The 26,543-nt window shown below is 42.2% G+C and overlaps 1 protein-coding gene and 1 long non-coding RNA gene across 2 annotated transcripts in view; one reads left to right on the forward strand and one right to left on the reverse strand.

Annotated features, from left to right (window-relative positions):
- The window catches only part of TNFRSF11A (TNF receptor superfamily member 11a), a 134,686-nt gene extending 110,062 nt beyond the window's left edge, over window positions 1-24,624 (forward strand). The window contains exons 7-10 of the mRNA XM_068236760.1: window positions 3,362-3,466; window positions 10,036-10,088; window positions 12,084-12,603; window positions 23,061-24,624. Coding sequence (XP_068092861.1) covers window positions 3,362-3,466; window positions 10,036-10,088; window positions 12,084-12,603; window positions 23,061-23,455 — 1,073 coding nt within the window. The 3' untranslated portion in view covers window positions 23,456-24,624. The remainder of the gene's footprint in view (window positions 1-3,361; window positions 3,467-10,035; window positions 10,089-12,083; window positions 12,604-23,060) is intronic.
- Window positions 1,589-12,876, reverse strand: LOC137518644 (uncharacterized). Its single transcript, XR_011020864.1, has 3 exons — window positions 12,720-12,876; window positions 2,234-2,489; window positions 1,589-1,635 (listed from the first exon to the last, which is right to left on the reverse strand). It is a non-coding gene; the product is annotated as an uncharacterized lncRNA (long non-coding RNA).
- Window positions 24,625-26,543: the final 1,919 nt, after the last annotated feature.

A 26,543-nucleotide genomic window follows, 5' to 3' on the forward strand; every position in this document is an offset into this window, starting at 1 on the left:
CATCACTTCTTATATTACGCACAAGTGAAATCACATGCTGCAGCGCTGGTGAAAGATCTGTCAAGGGAACAGAAACCAAACAGTTTTGACACCTTTATATCTCCAGGACCAAACAGACTCCCCCTGTCGACAATACAAGCAACATTGCTAAAACAACAGCAAGAGCAACATGCAGTAAGCAATCTAAAAGCCTGGTACAAAGACATTTCAGACTCAGAATTGCCAGCACAAATCATAGAAGGAAATAATACATTTCGACAGATAATAAGTAATGAAAACTGGAGAGATTCTCATTTCAGATTAATTCATAGGGCAAAGTATGCTTTCAACATCAGGTATAAAACTCCTCCTCCCAACTATTCACCATGCTGTCCAAAGTGCCAAATACCTCAAGCTTCTCTCATCCACTGTATGTGGGAATGTAAATCCATTCGATCATTCTGGAACCAGGTCCAGAAATACATCAAACAAATCTGCAACAGAGAAATAGAAATCACACCACAACTATATCTTTTCCACTATGAATCTGAAATACAAAAGCCAACAACAGAAGCAACAAAGACGAATGCAAAACAGAAAACGTCTCTGCTAGGACACTTAATTCTTGCAGCAAGTAAAAAAGCAATATATAACAAGTGGATCTACCCCAGCAACCCATCTGTATGGGACGTAGAACAAGAACTCATACATCTATTCAATCTGGATAGATTAGACGCGGTGACACACAAGGGAAAACTAACAAAAACTCTCTTTAAAAAATGGACAAAATTCATTGAACATACCTACTACAAGGAGGAGATACAAGCCATAGTCACACCTTTTAAGTACACAGAGTGGTATGCTACAATGGACTTATTGGGGAAGTTGGGCAAGCTGAAGGTGTTCTAGAGCAGTGTTTCTCAACATTTTATTGGTATGTACCCCTTTTAAAACCCTGGACTCACCAAGTACCCCCTAGCATGGTAAACAATATCACACGTACCCCTTGACAAATATATATTTAATCGTAGTACATTATAATTGGTTCTAAACAATTTCCAAGCATTTACTATTGCTTTTAATTAGCTAAAATACTAATTTAGTGCTGTTTAAATAAGATTTATCATTTTCTAAAACTCTAAATTTGTTATTTTTGGTTAAGTATATCAAGCCCGAGTACCCCCTGTAACCATCAGAAGTACCCCCTGGGGTACGCGTACCACACGTTGAGAACCTATGTTCTAGAGGGTCTACTAGTGCTGTATTATAATTTAAAGTTAACAAGAGGTCTCTTTTATCTACTTATTTAGAGAACGAGAGTTATTGACAAAAGAATAGGCCTAAATATAAACAAAATACTTTAAAATTGGAACAGCAGACAACAGAGGGGGGAGAAAGGGAGAGGGGAGGATAAGCTGGGTTAAAATAAGTAAAAGTTAGAGGTATAGAGAAACCATGATTAACAATGCTGAATGGTAACTAATTTGTATTACAGGGCCCCGTTGTAAGGTTTGGATACCTGTTGGCCCAATTTTAATATGATATGGCATGTAGTCTTTATTGTATTTTGTAAAGAATCACCTCTAAATAAAACATGTTTTAAAAAAAAAAGATGGGTAATGTCTCCCTTCCATATAAAATACGAATTTGGCTGTCCTGGGGGAAAAAAGTAAAAAATTAGGAGGACTTGAACTTGCACGTTGCAACCCTCACTCTGCAGCAGGTTAGTCTGACAGGCATAGGAAGCAAATATTATGTATAAACTACACCAGTTCTCTGACCCATTAGCTTCTAAAAAGGAAGTGCTGCAATTTACTGGCATACTGGCCTTTCTTTTATATGTGTCAAATACAACATTGTCCTGCTCTAAGCATATACAATGTTCATCTTCCTTTGTGTTTTGCGGGAAATAGGCCCAGCCAAAAATGTGCGCAAAAGACAGAGGTATTACTAAGAACATATACATACATTATACAATATTTTATTTCATACAGTATATGTACCCATAAATATACATACAGTATATTAGATATAAGTTACTAAAATATTTGCAAATCAGGTTGTACTAATCAGGATATTATGGTGTGACTAATCTGTTGGAACAGAGGAGAAGTGTTAACTGGTGGTTGTATGATTCTATGATTATTTCCGGATTTTAGGGGCTAAAAGCAGTGGAATTGTTACGCACGCTGTTAGACCCTAAAACAAGGAAAACATCAGAACATGATGAGATCTGTGGCAGCCCTGCACTTACCTCCCTGGGATGCAGCGCTGCAATTGTCCCTCTGTCCTCTGGGTGGTGCTGTACACCTAAAGTAAGATCGCCGTCAATCGTCATGACAACATCTCATTAGTGGGATCCAGAGCCTCTGTGGACCAGAAGAATGGCTGTCAGCTTCTGAATCCCGGAGGAGGTGAGCTGAAACCCCCTCTGCATAGATTTCCCAGCACTACTCCAAGTCAGGGTCAGGATTACTGCTTCCGGCTTTTTTTTTCACCCTGAAGTACACCTAAAGTAAGAGGGATATGAAGACAGACATATGTACTGGTATTTCCTTTTAAACAATAACAGTTTCCTGGCAGTCCTGATGATCTTTTTTGCTGCAGTTATACCTGAATCACATACCTGAAACAAGCATGCAGCTATTCCAGACTCCAGAGCCGGACCTTCCAGCACCCAAGACTGAGACACCAAAGTATGCACCTCAATCCCTCCCACCCCAGCCGTCACACACTGATTGCTATTAGACTAAAAATTGTCCCAGGGACCCCAACCTCTCCGAACACGTTAATCTCTAGTTATCTGGCTGGCATTCACTGTCCTGTATCCCCTTTTCTTATTTCTCTCTGCTTCCAACAGGACAGGAGAATGATAGCTGAGTGAGTTTTGTGCCCCTCCCCGAGGCTGGAGCCTCTCTCACCTCTGCCTCAGCCCGGCCCTGCCAGACTCCAGTCAGAGCACCTGATCTGCATTCTTGTTTAGGGTCTATAGCTAAAAGTATTAGAGGCTAAAAACTGCCAGGAATGTCTGGCACTGGCAACTGGTGTGGTTTAGAATGAAATAAATGTCAGCCTCCATATTCCTCTCACTTTAGGTATCCTCTAAGTATAACGTCCATCACAGCAAAAGAGCTATTAGTGAGCTCTGTAGACAGAACAATGCTTTTGTGTGATTCCTATGTGCTGTAGACATTCATGTTACTCAAACTATAGATCTGTTACTTATCTCCAAATGCCTCTTGCATGTGAAAGCACTGTATGTAGTGACAATATTTGAAATATTCACACCTTTCCTGTTTTTTATAGTGAGAGTTTATCAATTTTGTTTTGATTAATACATGCATTTGTTTTTTCATTGTTGTTTTATTATATGTTGTTGCAGCTACAGCAATGATTATTTCCATAACTATTCCATTAATTGTACTTGGGATAGCGGCTTTCTTCATCTGTCTTTTTTGCTACAAGAAGAAATGCAGTTTATCAAAAGGTATGTAGGGTATATTAATAAGCTGATAATTTGCCATAGAAGCTTAAAAGAAAGTCTGGGTCAGTCCCATTTTCAGTTTGCAGCTAGCAGGTTGCAACAGTCCCTATCTTTAAGGGTGCTCATACATCACTTGATTTTGTGGGCCGATCAGCCTCCCAATGGGATGGCAACCCAAACAATCTTTCAATCGGTTTCTGTCGACTAGGACAATATCCAATAAATTTCAAGCTGAAATCTATTGGAAAAAATCTGTCAGTAGAGTGAATTGAAAAATGTGTGTGTGCACCTTAAAGGTCACCTTAGTCCTAAATAGAATCGAAAATGGACGTCCTGTGTGTGGGGAGGTATGCAAGGGCTTACCACAAATTCTGTGGCCCGTCATCTCCTTCCGTTCATCCGTAACCAGCCCCGCTCTAAAGCCCTGGTCGGCGTAGGCGCAGTAAGTCTGCAGGAGTATGCGCGCACTCCCGCAGTAAAATGTAGGCGCGTGTGCCGTCACTAGGTGCCATAGTGGACATACTGCCCATGCACGCGCAGTATGTCCGGGTCAGGTGACCGCGTGCATCGGCCACAATGCGGATTTACTGCGCCTCCGGCAAACAGGGCATTAGAATGGGGTCGGTTACGGATGAATGGAAGGAGTCGCCGGACCACGGGAAGTGCGGTTAGCCAAAAACAACCTCCCCAGATACACAGGGCATCCATTTCTGATTCTATTTACGACTAAGGTATCCTTTCATTGTCATTAAAACACAGGTATTAATTAAACATATTTTAAAACTTGTGATAAGCCATGGGGGCATCATCATTCCTCCTGTGTGTCATTTATGCCTGGTACACACCATGCAATTTCCTGTCAGATAAGACTGGCTGAATCGATTATTTCTGACAGGTCGATCTGATTTCCGATAGTTTTTCTGATTGATTTTCTGATCGCTTCTTTACAAAAATCAGACCAGGCATGTTGGAAATAATCGTTTCAATCCTTCTGATATGATTGGAAATTGTATGGTGTGTACCAGACATATATGCTTAATTTATACGATGCAATTTTCCATCAGATTGGCAGTCAAACCAATTATTTCCGACATGTCCAATCTGATTCCCATTTTTCTGATTGATTTTCTGATTAATCCTATACAAAATCGATCAGAAAAAACTATTGGAATCGTATCAGACCTGTCGGAAATGATCGATTCAATTGTCAGTCTGATGAAAAATTGCATCATATATAAGCACTAGAACCTACTCTAGAATCTCAAGGCAGGACATATTTGCAATAGATAAACATGATAAAAGACTCACCAAGAGGTTGTTGTTCACATCCACACCAGCCAGACAAGGCCAGTTGCAGGGATTCACAAGGACACAAAAAAGGCTTGCCTATACCTTGTGCTGGGAGTGTTGCCCAGAGGAAATCGGGCAATCCACACATACAAACTAAAACTAAAGTACTGCAGATTTAGTCCCCCAGCTGAAGCATCTATGTGGGATGGCATGAGGTGTATGCCATCTATGCCAAAATATGGCATACTCCTCATGCTGGTACTTGATAGTCTGTTTACTGAGGCATCCATAGTAAATAACTAATAACATCCAGCAAAATAACAGGCACGGAACGCCTGTACACGCTGTAAATTCTAGGCCGAGACAGTCCAAAACCACTGCCAGAATACTCTGGTGTGTGTACAAGGCTTAAGTCGTCCGCAACTGCACATGCCCGGTTTAATCACGTGCGCGTGGCTGTAAGCCTCCTGCGCATGCGCAGTTCTCGAAAGACTGAACTGTGCATGCGCAGGTGGATTACAGCAACATGCCATACTAACAGGGTCACCAGTGAGACCAGGGAGGGGACCCGGATGATGCCAAGGCACCTCTCAGGCTACAGGGTGCTGGCGGAAGCCCCAGGTAAGTGCCGTTTTGATTTTAGTACTCTGCTCAGGGTCCCTTTAAGTCAGGTATGTCAAACCGGTCCTACGAGGGCCGAGATCCTCACACATTTTTGATACAGCTCAAATGAATTGATGGGTCTGAACCAGGAAAGGTGTGGTCCATCAGGTAGAACACATTCCTTTCTTTCTCAGTCCATCTTAAACACTGGCATGGATCTGGCCCTCCAGGCCTGGAGTTCGACACGTGCTTTAAGTGATGGCTGACATGGTGCACTACACTACTGCTGATACAATTGTTTGGTAATGCTTACTACATGCACTACGTACACTATGCACGATCTTAAAGAGGAACTTCCGCCTAAACAAACATACTTTCATTAAGTTACATTACTTCTGTTATTTAAAATAGATAGGCAATATAATCTCTTACCCACCCTGTTTTAAAAGAACAGGCAAATGTTTGATTTCATGATGGCAGCCATCTTTTTGGCTGTAATGAGGTGAGAGGGAGTATGATACACAGTTCCAACTGTCCTGTGTCCTGATCACCCCTCCCAGTTGCTAAGCAACGTGAACAACAACATAGCAAATCCCATCATGCTCTGCACAGCATCGGGGAAAAAAGCCCGGGCTTTTTTTCTTTGATGGGTGGAGCTTAGATAAAAATACAGCAAAAAATGATGCTTTGGTAAGAAAAACAAAGTTCTGATGCTTGCAGGTGTACAGAGGCGCCGGGAGTATAAAAATGGCTAAAACGTTTAAAATGTTTAGGTTGCGGCGGTGGACCGACTAACCACAAACTGACAACAAGGCACAGAGGTGCCAAGCATCAACCAGACCAGACGCTGTGTTGTTGCTCCTGTCTTTATTGCCTGAAGAAGTGGGTCTCTTTGCCCGTGAAACGCGTTGCGACTTTATTGGGAGCAATCGAATAAATTATGTATATTTATTTTTGAAAAATCAACAGCCTTGTTGTCAGTTTGTGGTTAGTCGGTCCACCGCCGCAACCTAAACATTTTAAACGTTTTAGCCATTTTTATACTCCCGGCGCCTCTGTACACCTGCAAGCATTCAGAAGTCCACCCTGGGTGGAAGGGTGACCCACCCTAAAAATTCTCTATCCGCAGAGAGCGACGTTTTACTCCTGAGTGGGGACAGGCTTGTTCTCCCCACCTGCCTTTACAGTGGTTGCTTTCTTGGCAACCCTGGTTTGTGAGTATAATTCTTACAAGTCATTTATACCTCCAATCTTACTTATACATATTACACTATATTGGGCTCTCGGTCTTCTATCTTTTCAAAGTTCTGATGCTGTGAAACTGGTAAAGAAATACCAAGCATTTTCAGTTTTGCTGAGTAGATTTTTAGTCCGGAGGTTCACTTTAAAGGATCACTATCACGAAAAATGTAAAATTTAAAGAGACACTGAAGCGAAAAAAAATATATGATATAGTGAATTGGTTGTGTACTATGAATAATTACTAGAAGATTAGCAGCAAAGAAAATATTCTCATACGTTTATTTTCAGGTATATAGTGTTTTTTCTAACATTGCATCATTCTATAATATGTGCAGATTACACAACACTCAGCATTCAAAATGAGTCTTTCAGAGCAGTCTGTGAAGTAATGACCTCTCCTCTAGCAGAGGAAAAGTAAATAGCCCAGGAACAGTTGAGATAATAAAAGTCAGATAACAGCCCTCTCCACGACTAACTTAGCCGGAGAGCTTAATGGCTTGTTTGCATAGAGATAACAACTGGAGTTTCTCAACTCTTCCTGTACTGGAAACAATTTGTTAGGATCCCCAGTTCTGCCTGTCATTGCAGTGATGGGCTGACTCTGCATTTGCTTCAGTCTGCACATTACTGCAATGGAATTGTATGCAAGTCTGTGAGGATTCTCAGTTCTGCCTGTCATTGCAGTGATGGGCTGACTGTCCATCGGTTTTTGTCTGCACATTGCTGCAATGGAATTGCATGTGTGTGTGCAAGGATTCTCAGTTCTGTTTCTCACTGCAGTTATGGGCTGGCTTTGCATTTGGCTCAGTCCTGCTGCAGTGAGATTACATGGGAGTGTCTGAACACCTGCAAGGTGAGGGCCTTGTTAGCAGAGTACTTAAGATCCAGACTTCCCAGCAGCCTGTGCTGTCGCATTGTTTGTCCTCCCTGCTTGTGCAGCCTCAGTTCCTGCTCCTGTCTTGCCTGAGTCCTAAGATTTATATCTGTCTGGTTGCTCCAGTTCTGCCTGATCCCTTAGAGTTATAGCCCGTGTGTTTGCTCTTGTCCTGTATGCTGTATTCTGGATGAATATCTACATACCTGCTGGTGGACTTGAACTTACTAATATTGCCTGGGTAAATACTCCTGTCAAGTTGCTGCATGAACATAATGTTGCATGCTTGTTCCTGCACGGTCTGGAATCTTCTTTGAATACTGTTGATATACATACCTTCACTGTAAATAAAACATCACTTTGCATCATATCCTGGGTGTCTGCGTCTTTGGGAGTTCATCTACACGAAGCAAAGCCTCGCCAGACGGAATGCCTGCTGGTGAGCATGACAGAATTATACTGATGTATCTGATCTTAATGTTTTATTTCTTAGCTGTGCTACACATACAAATCATAATATCATCTTTTTTTATCCGCTTCAGTGTCTCTTTAAAATACATGTAAACACATACAAATAAGAAGCACATTTCTTCCAGAGTAAAATTTGCCATAAATTATTGCTCCCCTTTGTTGCTGTCACTTACAGTAGTTGTACGTATCTGTCAGTTCTGTCAGATTTCTACTACCTACTGTAAGTGACAGCAAGATAGGAGAAAAGTAATGTATGGTTCATTTTACTCAGGAAGAAATGTACTTCTTATTTGTATGTATTTTACATTTTTTGCGATAGTGGTCTTTTTGTATGGGCTGGGATGTTCTCCCATGTCTATTTCATTTCGGCTCCAGCATCTATTTCATTTGGTTAAATACTATTACCCCTCCAAGTTGTAGCAACAGTGAGGGAGAAGTAATTGCCGGATACCCAAATTACCTGTGCATTGCTGCTATAGCTGCTTCAAACTCAGGTGATATGCGGCTGGTGCTGTGCGTTGAAAACAGATGCCCTATGTTCTCCATGTGTTTGCATGAGTTGCCTCCAAATGCTCTAGTGTCCAGCACCCCAAAAAACATATTGATATTTTCCCAGAGTTGACCCTTGAATGTTTTATGACCATTAGATTGTGAGCCCAGTTGAGAGATGGTTAGTGATGTTCAATGTACTTTTTAGAGTACTGTGGAAAATGTGTCAGGCTGGGAACACACTAGGCAGTGCGGGAAACGTTAGCGTTTTGCTGCATATGCGGTTTTGCGTTTTTAGTGCGTTTTCTGTGCGTTTGCGTTTTGTGATTTTTTTTTTTTTTATTTTTTTTTATTTATTTTTTTTTCCCCCCGCACATGCATTTTTCTTTTGCGTGCATCTTAATGCGTTTGCGTTTCGCATATTTATAAATTGCCTATGCATTTTGCATGTGTTTTTTTTATGCGTTTTATGCAAATCTGTAGGAAGTCAACAGGAAGCGGAAATACATCATAAAACTTTTTTTATACGCTTATCAAAACGCATGGGAAACGCATTCAAAACGCACTGAAATTCAATACCTCTGCGTCACCATTGACTTTAATTATGTGCGCTTTTGATGCATTTTTGAAAAATGTTCAACAAAACCAGCGTTTTTAAAAACGCAAATTGCAGAACGCAAGTATATGTGTTTTTCATGTGGCCCAGTGACTTGCATTATATGCGTTTTTGCGGCGTTTTTTGCAAAGCTAGCGGTTCTGCCTAGTGTGTTCCCTGCCTCAGCAGTGCACTACAGATAGTCCCCTACTTCCAAATGACTTGAGTTAAAAATTTTCATACATACAAAGAAAGTTGTCTTTATGTCTAAAATATACAGTACTGTTTTTGTTACTACTGTACATATTTTTGTTGTTAAATGTTAAAGTATTTTATAAACTGTTGTAAATAGTTGTCAATACATTAAAATCACATCAAAACAACCAAAAACCATTGTTTATTCAATATGTCCAAATCCAGAGTTCGCCAAATGTAATTTTTTCTTATCTGTGTTTCAATATTTATTATGCAAGACTCAACTTACAAACAAATTCAACTAACAATCTCCAGAAACAGAACCAGTATTTAGGAATTTTTTCCCTTTTGGGGCTAATTGGACCATGCCTTGTAAGGGTTTTTTGCCTTCCTCTGGATCAACAGGGATATGTGAGGGAGCAGGCTGGTATTCTTTGTTCTCTGGTTGAACTCGATGGACGTATGTCTTTTTTCAACCCAAATAACTATGTAACTATGTAAGGATAACTAAAAAATTCTCCTTTCAAGATTATTTGGTTATATGATTCACTGTACTGCCTATGTACTGTGTGATAATTGTATTTATTTATAGAGCAGGCAATTTAGCAGCTGCACAATATTGTGGCAGTTATAATAATATCTCTTTCCATGTCTGATGACTTATAGTTTTCTTCCTAAAATAAGGAATATATATATATATATATATATATATATATATATATATATATATATATATATATATATATATATATTATAATTTTCAATCACTATAAAGTTAATCAGATTCTTTTTTTTTTTTTTTATTTGTTATAGAAAACATTTCAAAATGGCTTCCAGAAAGATGTAACAACCTATGTAAACCTGAGGTATGAAATATTTTTTTCTGTGAATCTTTTGTAAAATTAATAGGTGAGTTAATTTACAGTGTGTAGTATGCTAATACAACTGGAGGCCAAATAAGCTTAAAGAGTACATCATGATTTTGGTTCAAAATCAAACACTTACCTAAGGAGAGGGAAGGCTCTGGATTTCTAATGAGGCTTCCCTTGGCATCATCCTGTCCCCTGACACCTCCTGTCCTCTTCAAGCACCCCAGGCCATACTTCGCCTGGTGAGTACAGCAGTAAGCACAAGCGGCTCAGTACTACTGCACAGGCACAGCCGCACTCGTGCCAGCAGAGGGGAGTGGACCCAATCGGTAGAAGGGTCCTGGTGAGTGGCAGAGGCCACCTATGGAAGCTTCATTAGGATCCTGAGGCTTCCCTCTCCTTAAGTATTTGTTTCTGAACCCGAGCTTCGGCGCAGGTTCTCTTTAAAGAAAAACTGAGGCAGGTTGAAATGCAGAAGATGGTAAGTGATACACTTACCTAGGAAGAGGGAACCCTCTGGGTCCTCCAAAGGCTTCCCGTGTCTTCCTCGCCCCCACCGCCACTCTCTGGAGTCCTCAGGAAATTCATGGCCCGCTACTCTTTGTGCATGAATGTGATTGTCCTGTGTCCGAGCCTACTGCAGTATCATGGAGCCACTTGTGGATGAGCTGCTTTAGCTATAATGAAGGCATGGATGTATTTGCGCTGGCACAGTAAGGCCTAGCTTGTATATGGCGGGGAGTATATCCGCCGAAACTCTTGTCAGGTATGGTCCGAGGGTTCCGTGCTGCAATGGTGGGGGCAAAGAGGACACAGGAAGCTTCTGGATTATCCAGAGCCTTTCCTCTACCTCGGAAAATATCTATGTTTTTCCCCAATCCAACTGATGCAAAAAAGCTTGATTTTAGTCTCATTTGACCACAGCACTTTCACCCAAGCCTTCTCTGAATCATTTAGATGTGCACTGACAAACTTAAAATGTTTTTTACATGTGCTTTCCTGAGCCAGGGGGCCAAGCGGGTGCTCCACGATTTTAATCCATTACATCATAGTGTGCTACCAATGATGTTCTTGGTGACTGTGATCCCAGCTGCGTTCAGACCTCCTTCCTTGTAGTTGTAGGCTGATCCCTCTCCTCTCTCACAATCATCCTCACTCGATGAAGTAAGATATTCCATGAAGCGCCACACTGAGAGCAATTTATGGTCATGTTATTTCTTCCATTTCTGAATAATCCCACCAATAGTTGTCATGTTCTCATTAAGCTCCTTGGTAATAGTTTTGTAGCCCATTCCAGCATTATGCAGGTCTGACAGCTCTTTGGTCTAGCCCATGATGATGATCAGGTGACAATGCAAGAAATTGCTCTGTGGACTTGTGTGCTTTATACTCATAATAAGTTAAGATCAGGAGTATTTGTAATGGATACGAATATGTGTGTCACACGGGTAAATAACTGTGGGAGACAGAATTCTAGGGGATAAAATACTTTCTTCACTTAATGACATGCAAATCAATTTATAATTTTTAGGAAATGTGTTTTTTTTCCTGGATTTGTAGTTGTAGTTGATAAATTGCAAACTGCGCATGTGTGACGAGTATAAAGCAGCTCCAGTACTCTGAATCTATCTTTTCTGCACCTTCTTTGGTAAACTGTGTTCACATACAAATGTAAGGACATAGGGGTTTTTTTTTGTTTCAGTTACTGTTTAATCCCAGTGTATATAGTTCTAAATTAGAATTCATAAGGGCAAGGAGAAGAAGACAGAGAACTTCAGACTGTGCCCATACTAACATGTAGCTCGTGATTAATAGACAAGCTATTTATGAGACTAGCTCTAAGTTTAATCAATGCTACCTTGCTCTATCTGGTTTTGGCACACAACAGAAGCAGATAAATGTATCCTTTCTTTTGGCTTATACATGTGGGTTTGTTAAAAATGGCACTATTTCTGTCCTCATGATAAATGATCCTAATCTCATCTATTTTAGAAAAAAAACACACCAGGTGAAAGTGAAAATTGCAAGTCAGAGATTGTTAATATACTGGTAAGCGGCCATCCTGACCTTCACCATGCAAAAGATTCAGACTTTATGCAAGGGAAAAAGGTGCCAATGGAAGATGAGTACACGGACCAGAGAAGATCAATGGAGGCTACTGGCATGGAGTCAGCATCAGACCGGGACAATGACTCTGGATGCCCTACTTATTCAGACACTGGCTCAGAAAGGCTTCTTACTCCACCATATCAGGAACATCCCTGCGATCAGACTGCAGAACCAGCTTCTAGGAAATGTTTTGGGGAAAAATGTACTGCAGAAACATTGGACCAAAGCTACGGTGGCTATAGTCCTCGTCATGAGAACCTCACATTCACGCAGGCAGCAAACCACAGTCCACACAGAGATGAGGACACATGTTCTTGTTCCACCAGCCATCCATATACAAGAAGCAGCAGTAGAGACAGCAGTGACAGTGCTTGGACTTCCGAGACACCACTGCAGCCATCGGGTGAGTAACAATGTATCTTAACTACTTTCAGCTTTCATAATACATTTATTACAGCATACTGCAGTTTATAGAGGCATAGTAATGGTAGAATGCAGTAAATTATTCAGGATACCCACTTTTACATCAATTGTCCTGGTTTCAGCATCAGAAATACTTCCTTTAGCTATGTTTTGCTGCTTCCTGCTGTTTTAGCTGCTTCCTACTGTGTTGTTGCTACTTTCTGCTGTGTTGTAGTTGCTTCCTGCTGCATTGTAACTGCTTTGTACTGTAATGTAACTGCCTCCTGCTGTACTGTTGCTGTTCCCTGCTACATTATAGCTACTTCCTGTTGTATATTAGCTGCTTCCTATTGTGGTGTTGCTGCTTCCTGCTGTGTTGTAGCTGCTGACTGCTTTAATGTAGCTGCTTTCTGCTATCTTGTTGCTGCTCCCTGCTGCATTATAGCTACTTCCTGTTGTATCTAAGCTGCTTCCTAATGTATTGTTGCCGCTCCCTGCTGTGTTGTAGCCAGTGGCGTAGCTAAGGAGCTATGGGCCCCAGTGCAAGTTTTACATGGGGCCCCCCAAGCACTCTATACATAACAATCGATACGGCGCACCAAAACCTGCAAAGGACAACAATAGTGTCAGAGGTGCAAGAAGGGGATGGGAAACAGTTTGTTAATGATTACTACTATTTAAAGCATCTATAGAAGTGATTATTACGAACACAGGATTTATAGAGAGCTAATATTGTGCTTGAGAGAGGGCCCCTTGAGGGCCCAAGGGCCTGATGCGGTCTGCAACCCCTATTGCTACGCCACTGGTTGTAGCTGCTCCCTGCTGTATTTTAGCTGATTCCTACTGGGTTGTTACTATTACTCCTTGCTGTGTTGTAGCTGCTTTCTGCTATATTTTAGCTGCTTTCTACTGTGCTGTTGCTATTCCCTACTGTGTTGAAGCTACTCCCTGCTGTGTTGTAGCTGCTTTCTGCTATATTTTAGCTGCTTTCTACTGTGCTGTTGCTATTCCCTACTGTGTTGAAGCTACTCCCTGCTGTGTTGTAGCTGCTTTCTGCTATATTTTAGCTGCTTTCTACTGTGCTGTTGCTATTCCCTACTGTGTTGAAGCTACTCCCTGCTGTGTTGTATGTGCTCCCTGTTGAGTTGTGGCTGTTTTCTAAAGTGCTGCTTCAGGAAAGGCAGCTTTACTTGGTTTTCCATCCAAATAGCTCTGCAGAACAGAATTACTCACATTTCTTTGAACAAATACCTGGTATTTGCATATCAAGTCGAATTTAGAATAGGTAGGAAATAATTGGATTACAATGTGGCTAAGCAGTAAGCACTCTCACCTTGAAGCAGAGGCCTGCATGGATCTTCTTTTTTAGATCCACAGCCCCGCAACCCAGTTTCTGAAGAACCCACTACTTGCACGCGACCTGTGAGCCTCCGAAACCCGCTTTTCAGCTGTCTAATACAGCCATGAAGAGTAGGTGGAAGGGAGCGGTTATAGGTACCGGTCCAGACAGCTGGATCGGTTTCTCCTCTTTCTCCATCCGTGGCATTGCTGCACTCCCAAAATCAGGGCCGGATTCGTGCTTTTTGCCGCCCTAGGCCGACTATCACCAGCCGCCCCTGCCCCCCCTCCCTTCCCGCACCGACCAACAGCACCCCTCACACACGCACATAATTTATATGCACCTTTTCATCAGATTACATAATTTAATAGCCACTATGCACCAGATAAAAAATAAGCTGTTATTAAAAAGTGTACCAGAGCTCAGTAAAAGACAAAAATGTATACATACCTGGGGCTTCCTCCAGCCCCATACGCTCCAATTGCTCCCACGCCTCTGTCCTCAGCCTTCTGCAGTTCCGGTACCGGGTCCCTGCACTTCCGTGAGTCTGAGCCAGTCTGACGTAAGAGAAGTGCGCCCTCTACGTATCTCTCCGGCAACTGCTGGAGAGATATGCGAAGGAGCGAACATCTCCTGCAAAGACTGGAGCCGACTGACGGCAGAGCGGCGACCCGGTCCCGGCACTACAGAAGGTTGAGGACAGCGATGTGGGAGTGATCCAAGCGGATGGGGCTGGAGGAAGCTGCAGGTATGTGTACATTTTTGCCTTTTACTGAGCTCTGAGTCCCTTTAAGTAGCCATGGCTACAGGATGTTTAGGATGCTCTGACCTGTGTGAGTGACAAGTGATCGTTTCGGTATCATGACATGGGTACAGGAGCACGATTACATAAACGACGTTTGAGATGCGCAGCGACAATGTCTGTCATGGAGGATCAGATCTTTAAGCTTCAACAACTCCTGCGCAAAGTACAAACATCTATTGAACTCTTGTTCATGTTTGTGTGCCGTCGCATGTACCAGCCAGCAGGAAGGTGGATTGGAGAATGCTCGTCAATGTCTTTGTGATCCATCTTCCTACGTAGTTAGGTGAGTATTCAGCTTAAGGCCAGCAGTGGAAGGGTTACAAGACAAGGAGGAGGGATGCAGCTGGTGTGAGCAGAGATAAGAGCAGCAGAGATCAAAGCTGGTCAGGGAGAAAATGACAAGTGGAAGCTAAGGGGGAGGAAGGGGGAAAACTGCACAACGAGAGATGCGAGGAGGATGGCTGGAGCTTCTGCACAACCCACTTCATAACAGACTGTCATGCAGCTAGCTACAATCTGAATCTGGCGCCGGGGAAAAGGGGGCGGACACTCACAGAGACAGCTCCAGTATTCCCTAATTGTGTGTACATGCACACTAAAAATGCTGAATATATACAGGCACATTTGTCATCTGGAGGGCTGAGACTCACCTGATCCCCTGTATGATAGCAGCTTCCCGAGGTCTGCTGTCCCGCTCGCTGGTGCTGTTCACTTCCTTCTCTCCCACATCTTGGTGTATTAGCTCGTTCTGTTACTGCCCGCTTGCTCCTTGCTTTCACCTTCACTTGTCCGCCTTTTATTGAGACCCAAACTTCCCCTTGCTCTTTGCCAGGGCTTTCCTCTATTCAGACCTGCAGGAAATCAGCGTGGCCCCCAGTGATGAGTCAGGCAAGTGTAACCAATGAGGGCGCTGCATACTTCACATAAAGGAAGTGTGAAGTATACAGTGCTGTGATTGGTCACCACTCGCCTGACTTATCACTGGGGGCCACGCTGATTGCTGCAGGTCTAATAGCGGCAGTGGAAAAAGGGGAAGTTGCATCTCACACATAGGCAGACAAGCAGGGGGTGAAAGTGGGGAACAAGCGGGCAGTAACGGTACTAGCTAGGTTACATAGAAGGCGCCCCAGCTCCCTCTTCTGCCCTAGGCCTTTGCCTAGGGGGCCTTCCCACAAATCCGGCCCTGCTCAACATCCTCTTCTGGGTTCCAAACACATGATATGATGTGATTTTAACCCAGAGGATGATGTCAGCGTTGCATCACTGACCACCGCACAAGATGGCGACCAACTTATGTGCTTAGTCGCTGAAGGTGCGCGGGCCCTGGGGGGGAAGGGGGCGGGGGCATGGCCACATTGCTGTGCATGTCTCACAGCCTGGAGGGGGAGAAGATACTGTCTCACCATTTGCTCTTCTCCCCTTAAGCCACGCCTCTCCTCTTCAGTCACACCTCTCCACTCTCCTCAATGATGCAGCTAGGCATCAAATTCCGACAGCTGCGGCGGCTAGGTAGCAAATTTGGACAGCCGCAGCTACATGGCGTTAGCAAATTTGGACAGCCGTGGCTACATGGTGGTAGCAAATTTTGACAGCCACGACTAGCAAAATTTGACAGGATGCGGTTGCGATCTACTGGTAGATTGTGATCGACCTATTGGGCACCCCTGACACTATGCTAATTGTCAGGCTGTCCTGGTAATCCTGTGTCTCTAATACTTTTAGCCGCAGGCCCCGAATGACTGAACATCAGGTGCTTTGACTAAAGTCTGGCCTTATTAGCTGTATGCTGGATTTAGACACTACTGCAGCCAAAATGATCAGCACAACTGCCAGGCAATTGGCATTCTTTACAAGGAAATAAGTATGGTAGCCTCCATATCCTTTTAATTACAGGTTCCCTTTAAGCCAGGTGTGTCGAACTCAAATTCAAAATGGGCAAAAATTGAAAAGTCGCAGGTCAACCTCAATGTCTAGTGGCCATCTTCCTCCCCTATACAGTTCCCTGTTTAGTGGTCATCCCTACACTATACAGTTCCCTGTTGTTTAGTGGTCCTCCCTCCCCTATAAAGTTTCCTGGTGTCTAGTGCCCCGCTCCCTCCCACATACAGCTCCCTGGTGTCTATTCTTCTCCCTCCCCATATGGCTTCCTTGGTTATCTAGGGCTTCACCTCCGATATAGCTTGCCTGGTGGTATAGAGTGGCCCAAACAGAAAGCAAAGTGGGGAAACCACTTTGATTGTTCTGTAGGCCAGATTTTGCCCACGGGCCAGAGTTTGACATGCATGCTTTAAGCTGATCAACAACGATCACACGCTGACTTTGGCTATGGCAATGCTCAGATCTGCTTGACCTTCTTCAGCTCATTTCAGGTGCAGCTTTGAAATGTTCTCCTTCCAAACGATTTCATAGCATTTAATGCATTAAGACAAACCTGAACAGACCTAAGCGTAGCAAACAGGTAGGTGTTTTTAAAACTAAAACTGCAGGAATCTAGGGAGATCCCCTATGGTTCACAGTAAGGGCAAGTAGAGAGAGCTTGTCTAAGTGGAAAACCCCTTACTGGAACAGTGCATGAGTATTTAACATTAATGTCTTTTTAAAACCGGTTTTCAAATGTGAACAAATGTTATCTCTAGTCAACACTAATCAATATGTTGCTAGGAACATAGTGCAGAGAAACAGCTCCATCATCTGTTTCTTGGTGCATATTAAGAATATAAGAGGTGTATTTGATATTTCAGGACAGTAGGCAGAGAATTGCAAAGAGTTTCTTTAAGCTTGTGGTCTGCTGTGCATTCAGAACTGCGGGTATTTGGCACATATAAGGCCTCCAGTTTCCAGAGGCAAACATTTCATTTTGTAATTTTATACTTTTTAGCTAGTATGTGAAACAGCTGTATGCTCCAAGTCACACACAGCTCTATATAGTTATAATGAATAAGTAACATTATTCTCAATATTTTTTTTTACTTAAAGAGACTCTGAAGCGACATTAAAGGGAATGTCCAAGCAAAATTAAAAAATGAGTTTCACTTACCTGGGGCTTCTACCAGCCCCATGCAGCCATCCTGTGCCCTTATTGTCACTCACTGCTGCTCCAGTCACCCACTGGCAGCTTGACGACCTCGGAGGTCGGCGGGACGCATTGTGTACATTTTTACGCATTCCCGCTAGTGCAGGAACATCAACACATAAATTTTTACGCGTTACTGGTTCAATGCGTAAAAATTTACGCATTAAACCAGCAACGCGTAAAAATGTATGTGTTACTAGCGGGAATGCGTAAAAATGTACGCAATGCGTCCCAAGCTGCCAGTGGGGGACTGGAGCAGCAGTAAGTGACTACGAGGGCACAGGATGGCTGCATGGGGCTGGTAGAAGCCCCAGGTAAGTGAAACTCATTTTTTTATTTTGCTTGAACCTTCCCTTTTAAAAGTCGCTTTTTACCTTATAATCAACATGGGCATGTCTGCCCCTGCTAAAACGCCGCTATCCCGCGGCTGAACGAGGGGTCTTTACCCCCCAAATCCCCTCCGTTGTTCCCGGGTAGCGCATCCTGTTGAGGCAGGGCTAATGGCCGCAGCCCTGCCTCTCAGCGTGTCTATCGGCGCTGATCGCCGCCTCTCCCAGCCCCTCTCAGTCTTCCTTCACTTAGAGGGGCGAGACGAGGCGGAGATCCGCCGGCTGATAGACGCGCATGGAGGCAGAGCTACAGCCATTAGCTCTGCCTCCATGAGCAGCAAAATCTACAATAAGATTATTTCTTTATAAACTATCAATTTCTTACTGGTTCCCACAAAATTAATTGATGTAGTTTATATTCTTTCTATTCACTAGATTGGGGTACAGAGAGAAAAGGTGCCTTGCCTGGGGCGCCAAAATGGCCAGAAACAGCCCTGTATATCAATGAGCTCCAGTGATTTCTTGTAGCACATAAAGGAGTAAATAAACTGTGGATGAGCTACACATACAGTATTTATAATGAATTAAATGAGCATCTAGGCATTGTTAGCATCCCTAGGCACCACTGTTATATTTTGGGGGTCCTTTTGCAACGCCGTGACCACCTTGCTAATTACTCAGAGTAAGGAATTGATGTATGATTTAATTAAAAAAATATTTTGTTTATAAATGAAGATAATGGGAATAGTGGCAGAAAGAGATACCACTGGCATAAGCTTACAATCATACATTTCAAGAAGGAGAAAAATGATGCAGCTGCTTCAGAAGAAAGTGTAAGGCTCCTTTTACACTGCATCTGTTTTCCGCTGCAACAAATAAAATAATCATAACGCGATCCAATTTCAATGGTACGTTCACATCGACTCATCAGCAGTGCAGTGGTTTCTGTTGGTATAACAGGCACCATGCTGTGCCTTTAATTGGTAATGTTTGTGTCTACAGTTGTGGTGAAGCATATTTTTTATGTACTGTATGCTTCACTTTATGCGTCGCATTGCACTTGTACCAAGCGATGCAACTTTTCATCATTGCATTGCTGGTTAGAGGTACCATCCTCTACAGCAGGGGTCCCCAAACATTTTGGGTCGAGGGCCGGGTCAACATACTTCAGACTGCTGGGGGGGCGGAGTATACATAAAATGATGTCTTTGGAGGCCAGACAGTGATGCATACCCAGGTGACAACCTGATGTCCAATTGGATTGCAGTGTCACCTGATGTGGAATTTAAATGGAAACCAGTGAATTACTGCTTTCTGGCTTCCATGTGGATGGATGGTGCCAGCACTGCTATTCTACAGTTGTGTTCAAAATTATTCATCCCCCAATGCTGTAAAGCAGGGGTCCCCAAACGTTTTGGGTCTAGGGCTGGGTCAACATACTTCAGACTGCTGTGGGGCCGGAGTATACATAAAATGATGTCTTTATTTCCCCCCTCCCATGACAGCATTTTAAAAAAATACATAGTTACATTAGGGACTCCGCTTTTTTACTATGCAGGGTATGAATATACCCATATTACTGTTATGTTTGCATTTATGGGCTTGTAATTAGTGATGGACGCAAAACTGAAAAAAATGCACCTTCGTTTTCAAATACAATATTGTCGCCATACATTGTATTAGGGACATAATTGAAACGTTGTAATAACTGGGACAAATGGGCAAAGAAAATACATGGGTTTTATTCACAGTAGCACATTTTATTTTTAAACTGTAATGGCCAAAATCCGAGAAATTATGATTTTTTTCCATTTTTTTTCACATTATTCCTGTTAAAATGCATTTAGAATAAAATTATTGTTAGCATAATGTACTACACAAAGAGAGCCTAATTAGTGGTGAAAAAAACAAGGTGTAGATTGTAACAAGAAGTGATAAAGTTATTGGCGAATGAAAAGGTAGGAGCGCTGACTGGTGAAAATTGCTCTGGTCCGTTATGGTAACAAAAACCCTTGGGGGTAAAGTGGTTAAGCTGTGTTTGAAGCAGCATGGTGGCACAATGGATAGCACTCTTGCCTATAGCCCTGGTTCAAATCCCAACAAAATACCACTAAAACCATCCACTTTTTCAGGCTTGTCAATTTACAATAAAATTTTACTTTATAAGATAAAAATGAGCATGCTCTAGCAGTGATTTCATTCTTTATATTTTCACTGCTCCTATCTCCTGTACTAGGTGCTACCCACACTCTACAGTTGTATGGACCTGTTCTCTCACTTTGTTAAGAAGAATAGGTATTGCAGTTGTGGTCTCATCATGTGCCACCTACTTCATTTCCTTTCCTTAGTTGAACCAACCAGTGGTTTTATGTACACAAATGAACTGTAGTACCATGTCACTATCCACCATGAGTATACATATGGGGAAGGTGTATGTCTCTTAGTGTACTTCCCAATCTCCCACCCAAGATGGTTCCTTAAAGAGGAACTCCAGCCTAAACAAACATACTGTCATTAAGTTACATTAGTGATGTTAATTAAAATAGATAGGTAATATAATCTCTTACCCACACTGTTTTAAAAGAACAGGCAAATGTTTGATTTCATGATGGCAGCCATCTTTTTGGTTGAAAGGAGGTGACAGGGAGCACGAGACACAGTTCCAACTGTCCTGTGTCCTGATCACCTCTCCCAGTTGCTAGGCAACATGAATAACAACATAGGAAATCCCATCATGCTCTGCACAGCATCAGGGAAAAAAAGCCCGGGCTTTTTTTCTTTGATGGGTGGAGCTTAGCTAAAAATGCAGCTAAAAATGATGCTTTGGTAAGAAAAACAAAGTTCTGATGCTGTGAAACTGTTAAAGAAACACAAAGCCTTTTCAGTTCTGTTGAGTAGATTTTTAGTCCGGAAGTCCTTGTTTTCATGAGCTTTCACTTCAACTCTGTTCTCTTTCACTTGTACTTTTTCTCTGATGCTGATGACTAGATCAGATGTTGTATTGCGGATGCTTTGTCATAGTATATTTCAGAAAGTAGTAGTTCTTTTACCACATACTGTTTTAATAGAAAGGCATATAGGGATGAGCTTCATGATTTGTTCTTTCATTAGTCCATTATTCTTGTTGAGTCTGTTAGCTTCTAAATAGTAAGCAATGTGTTTAGTCTGGAGATAAGTTTCTCCTGTACAAAGTCAATCAAAGTGAATGTAACTAAGAGGGCTGATCAAAGATATGCAAATTCTTCTGAGTTGATGCACATTTGATTTCAGTACCCCCTATATTACACCGACACTCATTATACTGTGCTCATTATTAGTCTGACCCCAATTTAGTGATTCTTTTTACAATACCTCCTATTATAATGTGCTCTATTATACTTCCCTCACGATGGGGTAAAATGCCACGATGGGGTAAAATGCCATGATGGGGTAAAACCCCTGCAGAGTCCTCAAGGAACCCTGGTTGAGAAAGCCTGGTTTAGCCTGCCTAATCCCCCCTCATCTGTGATTAAGTACAAGTTGTAATTTGATCCCTTAGCTGTATCAGCTGACTGCCATGGCAGAGACCTAATTGGTAAACACAGGATGTTAACAATATGTCTGCTTCCATAAAAACAGGAAGCAGAAACTACAGATTTATTGCAGGATTTGTATCAGCAATGTTTTTCTTTAAAGGTTATTATGCTGTTGCTTATCTTTTAGAGTGGATGTGATGGAAAGCCTAACATCTGATGCAGATGTGTATGTATCTTTGAAGGATGACATGATATGCTTGTCTGCAGGTGTGCTCTAAAGGTGCTTTTGAAGGTTTCAATGCCTTGAGCATGTCAGACAATGCATAATATGTTTATAAAGGTTATTTTTGGTTGGAGACCATTCCATGTTCCGTGGCCTGTCCAGTGCAGTGGTAAGAATAAAGCTAATATGCTGCCTCACAAGCTGGAAGGCATTTTACTTTCTTTGAGCCAGCAGAAGTAATTCCATCTAATACTGTACACTGCATTTCTTATCCTTCTATAGTAGCCATAGCTCCAGCCCTGGGCAGGCTGTGCAGCATGAAGTAGCGGAAAGACATGGATTAAACAATGGTTATCGTCTTACTCTCTTGTCAATCCTATGCCTATTAATTTTGCTACTTATCCAAAATAATTTTGCAGATTAGGTGGGCTGACTAAAGTCTGACTACTCTTACTGCATGCGTGTTCAAGATGTGTGATTCAAACACTACAGACGCAAAAAAAAGCCACCAGTACAGTCAAGCAACTGACATTGCTTAAAGAGAAAACGTGACCAAGAATTGAACTTCATCCCAATCAGTAGCTGATACCCCCTTTTACATGAGAAATCTATTCCTTTTCACAAACGGATCATCAGGGGGCTCTGTATGGCTGATATTGTGGTGAAACCCCTCCAACAAGAAACTCTGAGGACCATGGTACTCCTGACAGTTTCCTGTCTGTGAACCTTGTTGCATTGTGGGAAATAGCTGTTTACAGCTGTTTCCAACTGCCAAAAAAGCAAGCAGCAGCTACATCACCTGCCAGCAGTAAAAATGTCACCATGTGATACATGTCGGAATGTAAATTAGGGATTTAAAATATTTTACAATGGGCAAACAGTGACTAAATCATTTATACATAATTATTGTAAAAATGAAGCACTTTTTTTATTATATTATTTTCACTGGAGTTCCTCTTTAAAAGAAAATAAATATGGAAGGTTCTATGCCCCTTTCACTACAGGTTATCTTTAGGTGGGCACTTTTCCAACATTCTGTAGTGTTAAGTTCCTGTAAAGGATCTTCTTTTTTTTACTGCTTGTAGTGACAGGACTTTATGAAGGTTTGAAAAAAATTCTGCTTTTATGTTATCAAATTATACTATGTATTGATGCTAATTGTCTTTTTCTACAGGAAATGTGACAGGAGATTTCAACACAACAGTTATTTCCAGCGCTCCAATATATAACATTCAGACGCGTTATCTAGTCATGCCTTGCAAGCGATGTTCCCATGATATGTTTGATCCCCCAGAAAAAGAAGAGACTATGAAGCAACCAGTGCAGGTAGAGGATACTGACCACTGTGACAGCTTTGTGGCAAACCCATCACCTCACAGACCCACTGACATGCCCACCTGCCCAGCAGCACATGAGGACTGCTCAGAGCCTTGCAGCCCAGGAGGAGTCTTTAACAGTCCAGCCATGTCCACTCAGCACAGCAGTGACTGCACATACTGTCCCAATAGAGGCTTTTCCCCTGTACAAGAGGAGGGAAAGCCAGAATTCTATATCTTACAAAAAGTGTGATTTTTACCAATCAATGTCAGGTTTCCCTATAAAACTGTGAGAAAGGACCTTCTCCTCAGACTGTTCAGCGGAAACGATTGAACTTCAGAGCTCATGCAACTTCCCCCATGGGCCAATTTTGGAAAATATGTAGAGAATCGCCCTTCCTCTGTAACAGATGCTGAGGTCTCAAGAGCATATTTTTCTATAGATTTTATTTATTTTGCTGGCATTTATCTGTTTTTGGGTAGCATATGTGTATAGTAAGCGAATATTAAATGACATTTTCTGGATAGTTTGGTGCATTAATGTTGCTTCCCCATCATCACTCAAGTATGGAGCGTTTAGTGCAGTATGACCAGCTGACTAACATGAAAATAATACTTGTATTATTCCTGCTGCCTGCTCACACTCACGTCTGCTGTTCCCATTGGATGGTTTGCTAAAAGTGGAACGCAATGATGTGACTCATTTGCAAGTTATGTTGATGATCTGTTATTGTGTACAGCATAGTCTCTTAATTCCCCTGCAGATGACTGGATGATTGAAGTGCACATGGGTTCACTTTACTTTATGTCTCCCTTAGTACATATTTCTCGCAAAAATCAAAATGTATTGCCTGTACAAATCATTGGGATGTTAATCCAATACCGAGAGTATACTGTATATTGGATAGTACTGTGATAAATGTCCAGTCTTTTTAAAGTTTGATAGAGACAATGCATCTAGCTTTCCTTCACGATATTTACATCTTGTGAATGGTGATCATAGTGTTGTAACCATCACTACTTCCAGGTTAGAAACAAAGATTGGGCTTAATGCAATCACCACCACCACTACTTTAGTGTAGGTATTGTAAGTTATAAGCACTGTCATTGGAAGATTGTTATTGAGTAAAGAGCAGCAGTGAATCAAAAACAAATGGAGTACAGCAAATGTGCTAAGTGTATTTGTTGTAATAGCTGCATTGCCAAGGTGGTAAGGCTGCCAGATAGAGAGGTACTAATTTACTACAAAGTGAATTCAATTTTACACAGTGATTTAACATGCAGGCCAGGGTTTCATTGTGCTTTGGCGTTCCACCACTGCAAAGTTCTGGTTTGTGTTTTGATACAGTGGGGTTGATTCACTAAGACAAATAGCATGTCTTATCAGAGTTAACACGCCTTATGAAAGTTTATATGCCTTATCAGAGTAGCATCGTGAGCGCTACAAACTTATGCTTGCTAATTGGCAATGACGAGAGCTCCACTTGTCCTGCCCTGAGCCCCTGCGGGTCCGACCACTTTAAAGGACCTTATCCCTGCACTTTGATTGGTCCAATAGGCTGCCTGTCAAGTTTCCTGTCAAGTGACAGGCAGCCTATTGGGACAGTCAAAGTGCAGGGATAATGTCCTTTAAAGTGATTGGACCCGCTGGGGCTCAGGGTAGGAGGAGTAAAGCTCTCGTCAATGCCAATTAGCAGGCATACATTCGTAGCGCTCGCTATGCTACTCTGATTAGGCGTGCTAACTCTCACAAGGCGTGTTAACTCTCATAAGGCATGATGACTCTCATAAGGTGTGTTAACTCTGATAAGGCATGCTATTTGTCTTAGTGAATCAAGCCGAGTGTCTAAGCCTGAATTTGTATAGTGAAATTCCAGCTTTGGCACATTTTACTGGTACAAAAGTAATTTTGTCATTTAATCACTTAAGTACCAGCGGTCTCTTCCCTCTTAAGGACCAGAGACCGCTGGTACAGAAACGGTGGAATCTCGATGGATAACGATGAATCGCTGCACATACCCGTCCCAATCGCCGTCACCACCACATGTCGGGAACCTGGGACACCCACTCTGCCGTCTCTATGACGGCTGAGTTCCCGTGAGCTGGTCAGGAGCCGCTTTTATTGGCTCCTGACCCTGTCTTTCAATGTAAGCCAATGGGAGTTGCTTACATTGTAAGACAGAGCCAAGAGCCAATGAAATCAGCTCCTGACCTGCTCACAGGGCTCAGCCATCATAGAGACAGGCAGAGCAAGTGAGCTGCGACGGGACATGGTGGGGATTCAGCGGTGAGATCGGCAGGAGCAACAAAAATGGCAGATGTGCGCAGGGGCGGCTGATTGAAATCTACGCCCTGCCATCCAGATGACCACCAAAACAGGGCGTAGATTTCAATCACTGTAGTCCTTAAGTAGTTAATGTTGTTAAAAAAAAAATTTTCTGTTTATGGCTTGCTGTATATGTGTGAAAGGACATGCACACTGAAATAGATTTTTTTTGCATTGAAGCAGTACTTTTTAGTGGTCTACGTAAAATACAGAGTTGAGCTAAGCCTGTCTCTGCAGATAAAACTAAATTAACATATATGAAAGGATGTTTAAAATCCCTTCTGATGTATAGATTTAAACTGAGGGGTTTGCTTTCTTATCAGTAAGAACTAAATAGCACTTTTAAGCATATCTGAACCAACATGTGACATGATGACTTAAATAATGAGAAACAAGATAGCTCTGCCTTCACTGTTTCATTACATGCAGCAAAGTAAGTTCACCGACTTGGCTTTGTAATGTAATTGGGCTGTATAAATCATGGAACCAAATATCAGATATTTTAGCTGGTAAGACAGATCACATATTTTTATTTCAGCTGTGTATCTAGCTTTTTGCCCCAGGCTAAGCTCCAAGTTTTCTTAGAGTCTGACTTAGCATAGACATAAAGCTATGTCACACACTGAAGGATTTGTAGCAGTAACATTTCTCTGGTAAGTAGACAGTACAATTGCTGCTGCTGTCATCCAGGGGAATTTCTACCAACTAGTACTCTAGCAGCAACTTCTCCATAACATTCAGTTGTAGATTCTGCATATCTACTGCTACAAAACATCAGATTGCACTAACCACAGTGAAAGTCTGTGGAGCTTCAAGTTACTCGTAGCAACTCCATTTCGATCCTCCATTAGCCCATGGCTCAGTGCGTTCCCAGCTTCATCCTCACAGGTAACCCTCTCTTTCTTGACCTGGTGCATGTTATGACATAATATGCCACCGGGTCACTGAAAAGATGCGGGCAGTGAGGATGAATATGGGAGCACATGGAGCCATGGACTAATAGAGGAGTGCGCCA

The sequence above is a fragment of the Hyperolius riggenbachi genome, chromosome 5 (genome assembly GCF_040937935.1).
Source record: "Hyperolius riggenbachi isolate aHypRig1 chromosome 5, aHypRig1.pri, whole genome shotgun sequence".
NCBI classification, from domain to species: domain Eukaryota; kingdom Metazoa; phylum Chordata; class Amphibia; order Anura; family Hyperoliidae; genus Hyperolius; species Hyperolius riggenbachi.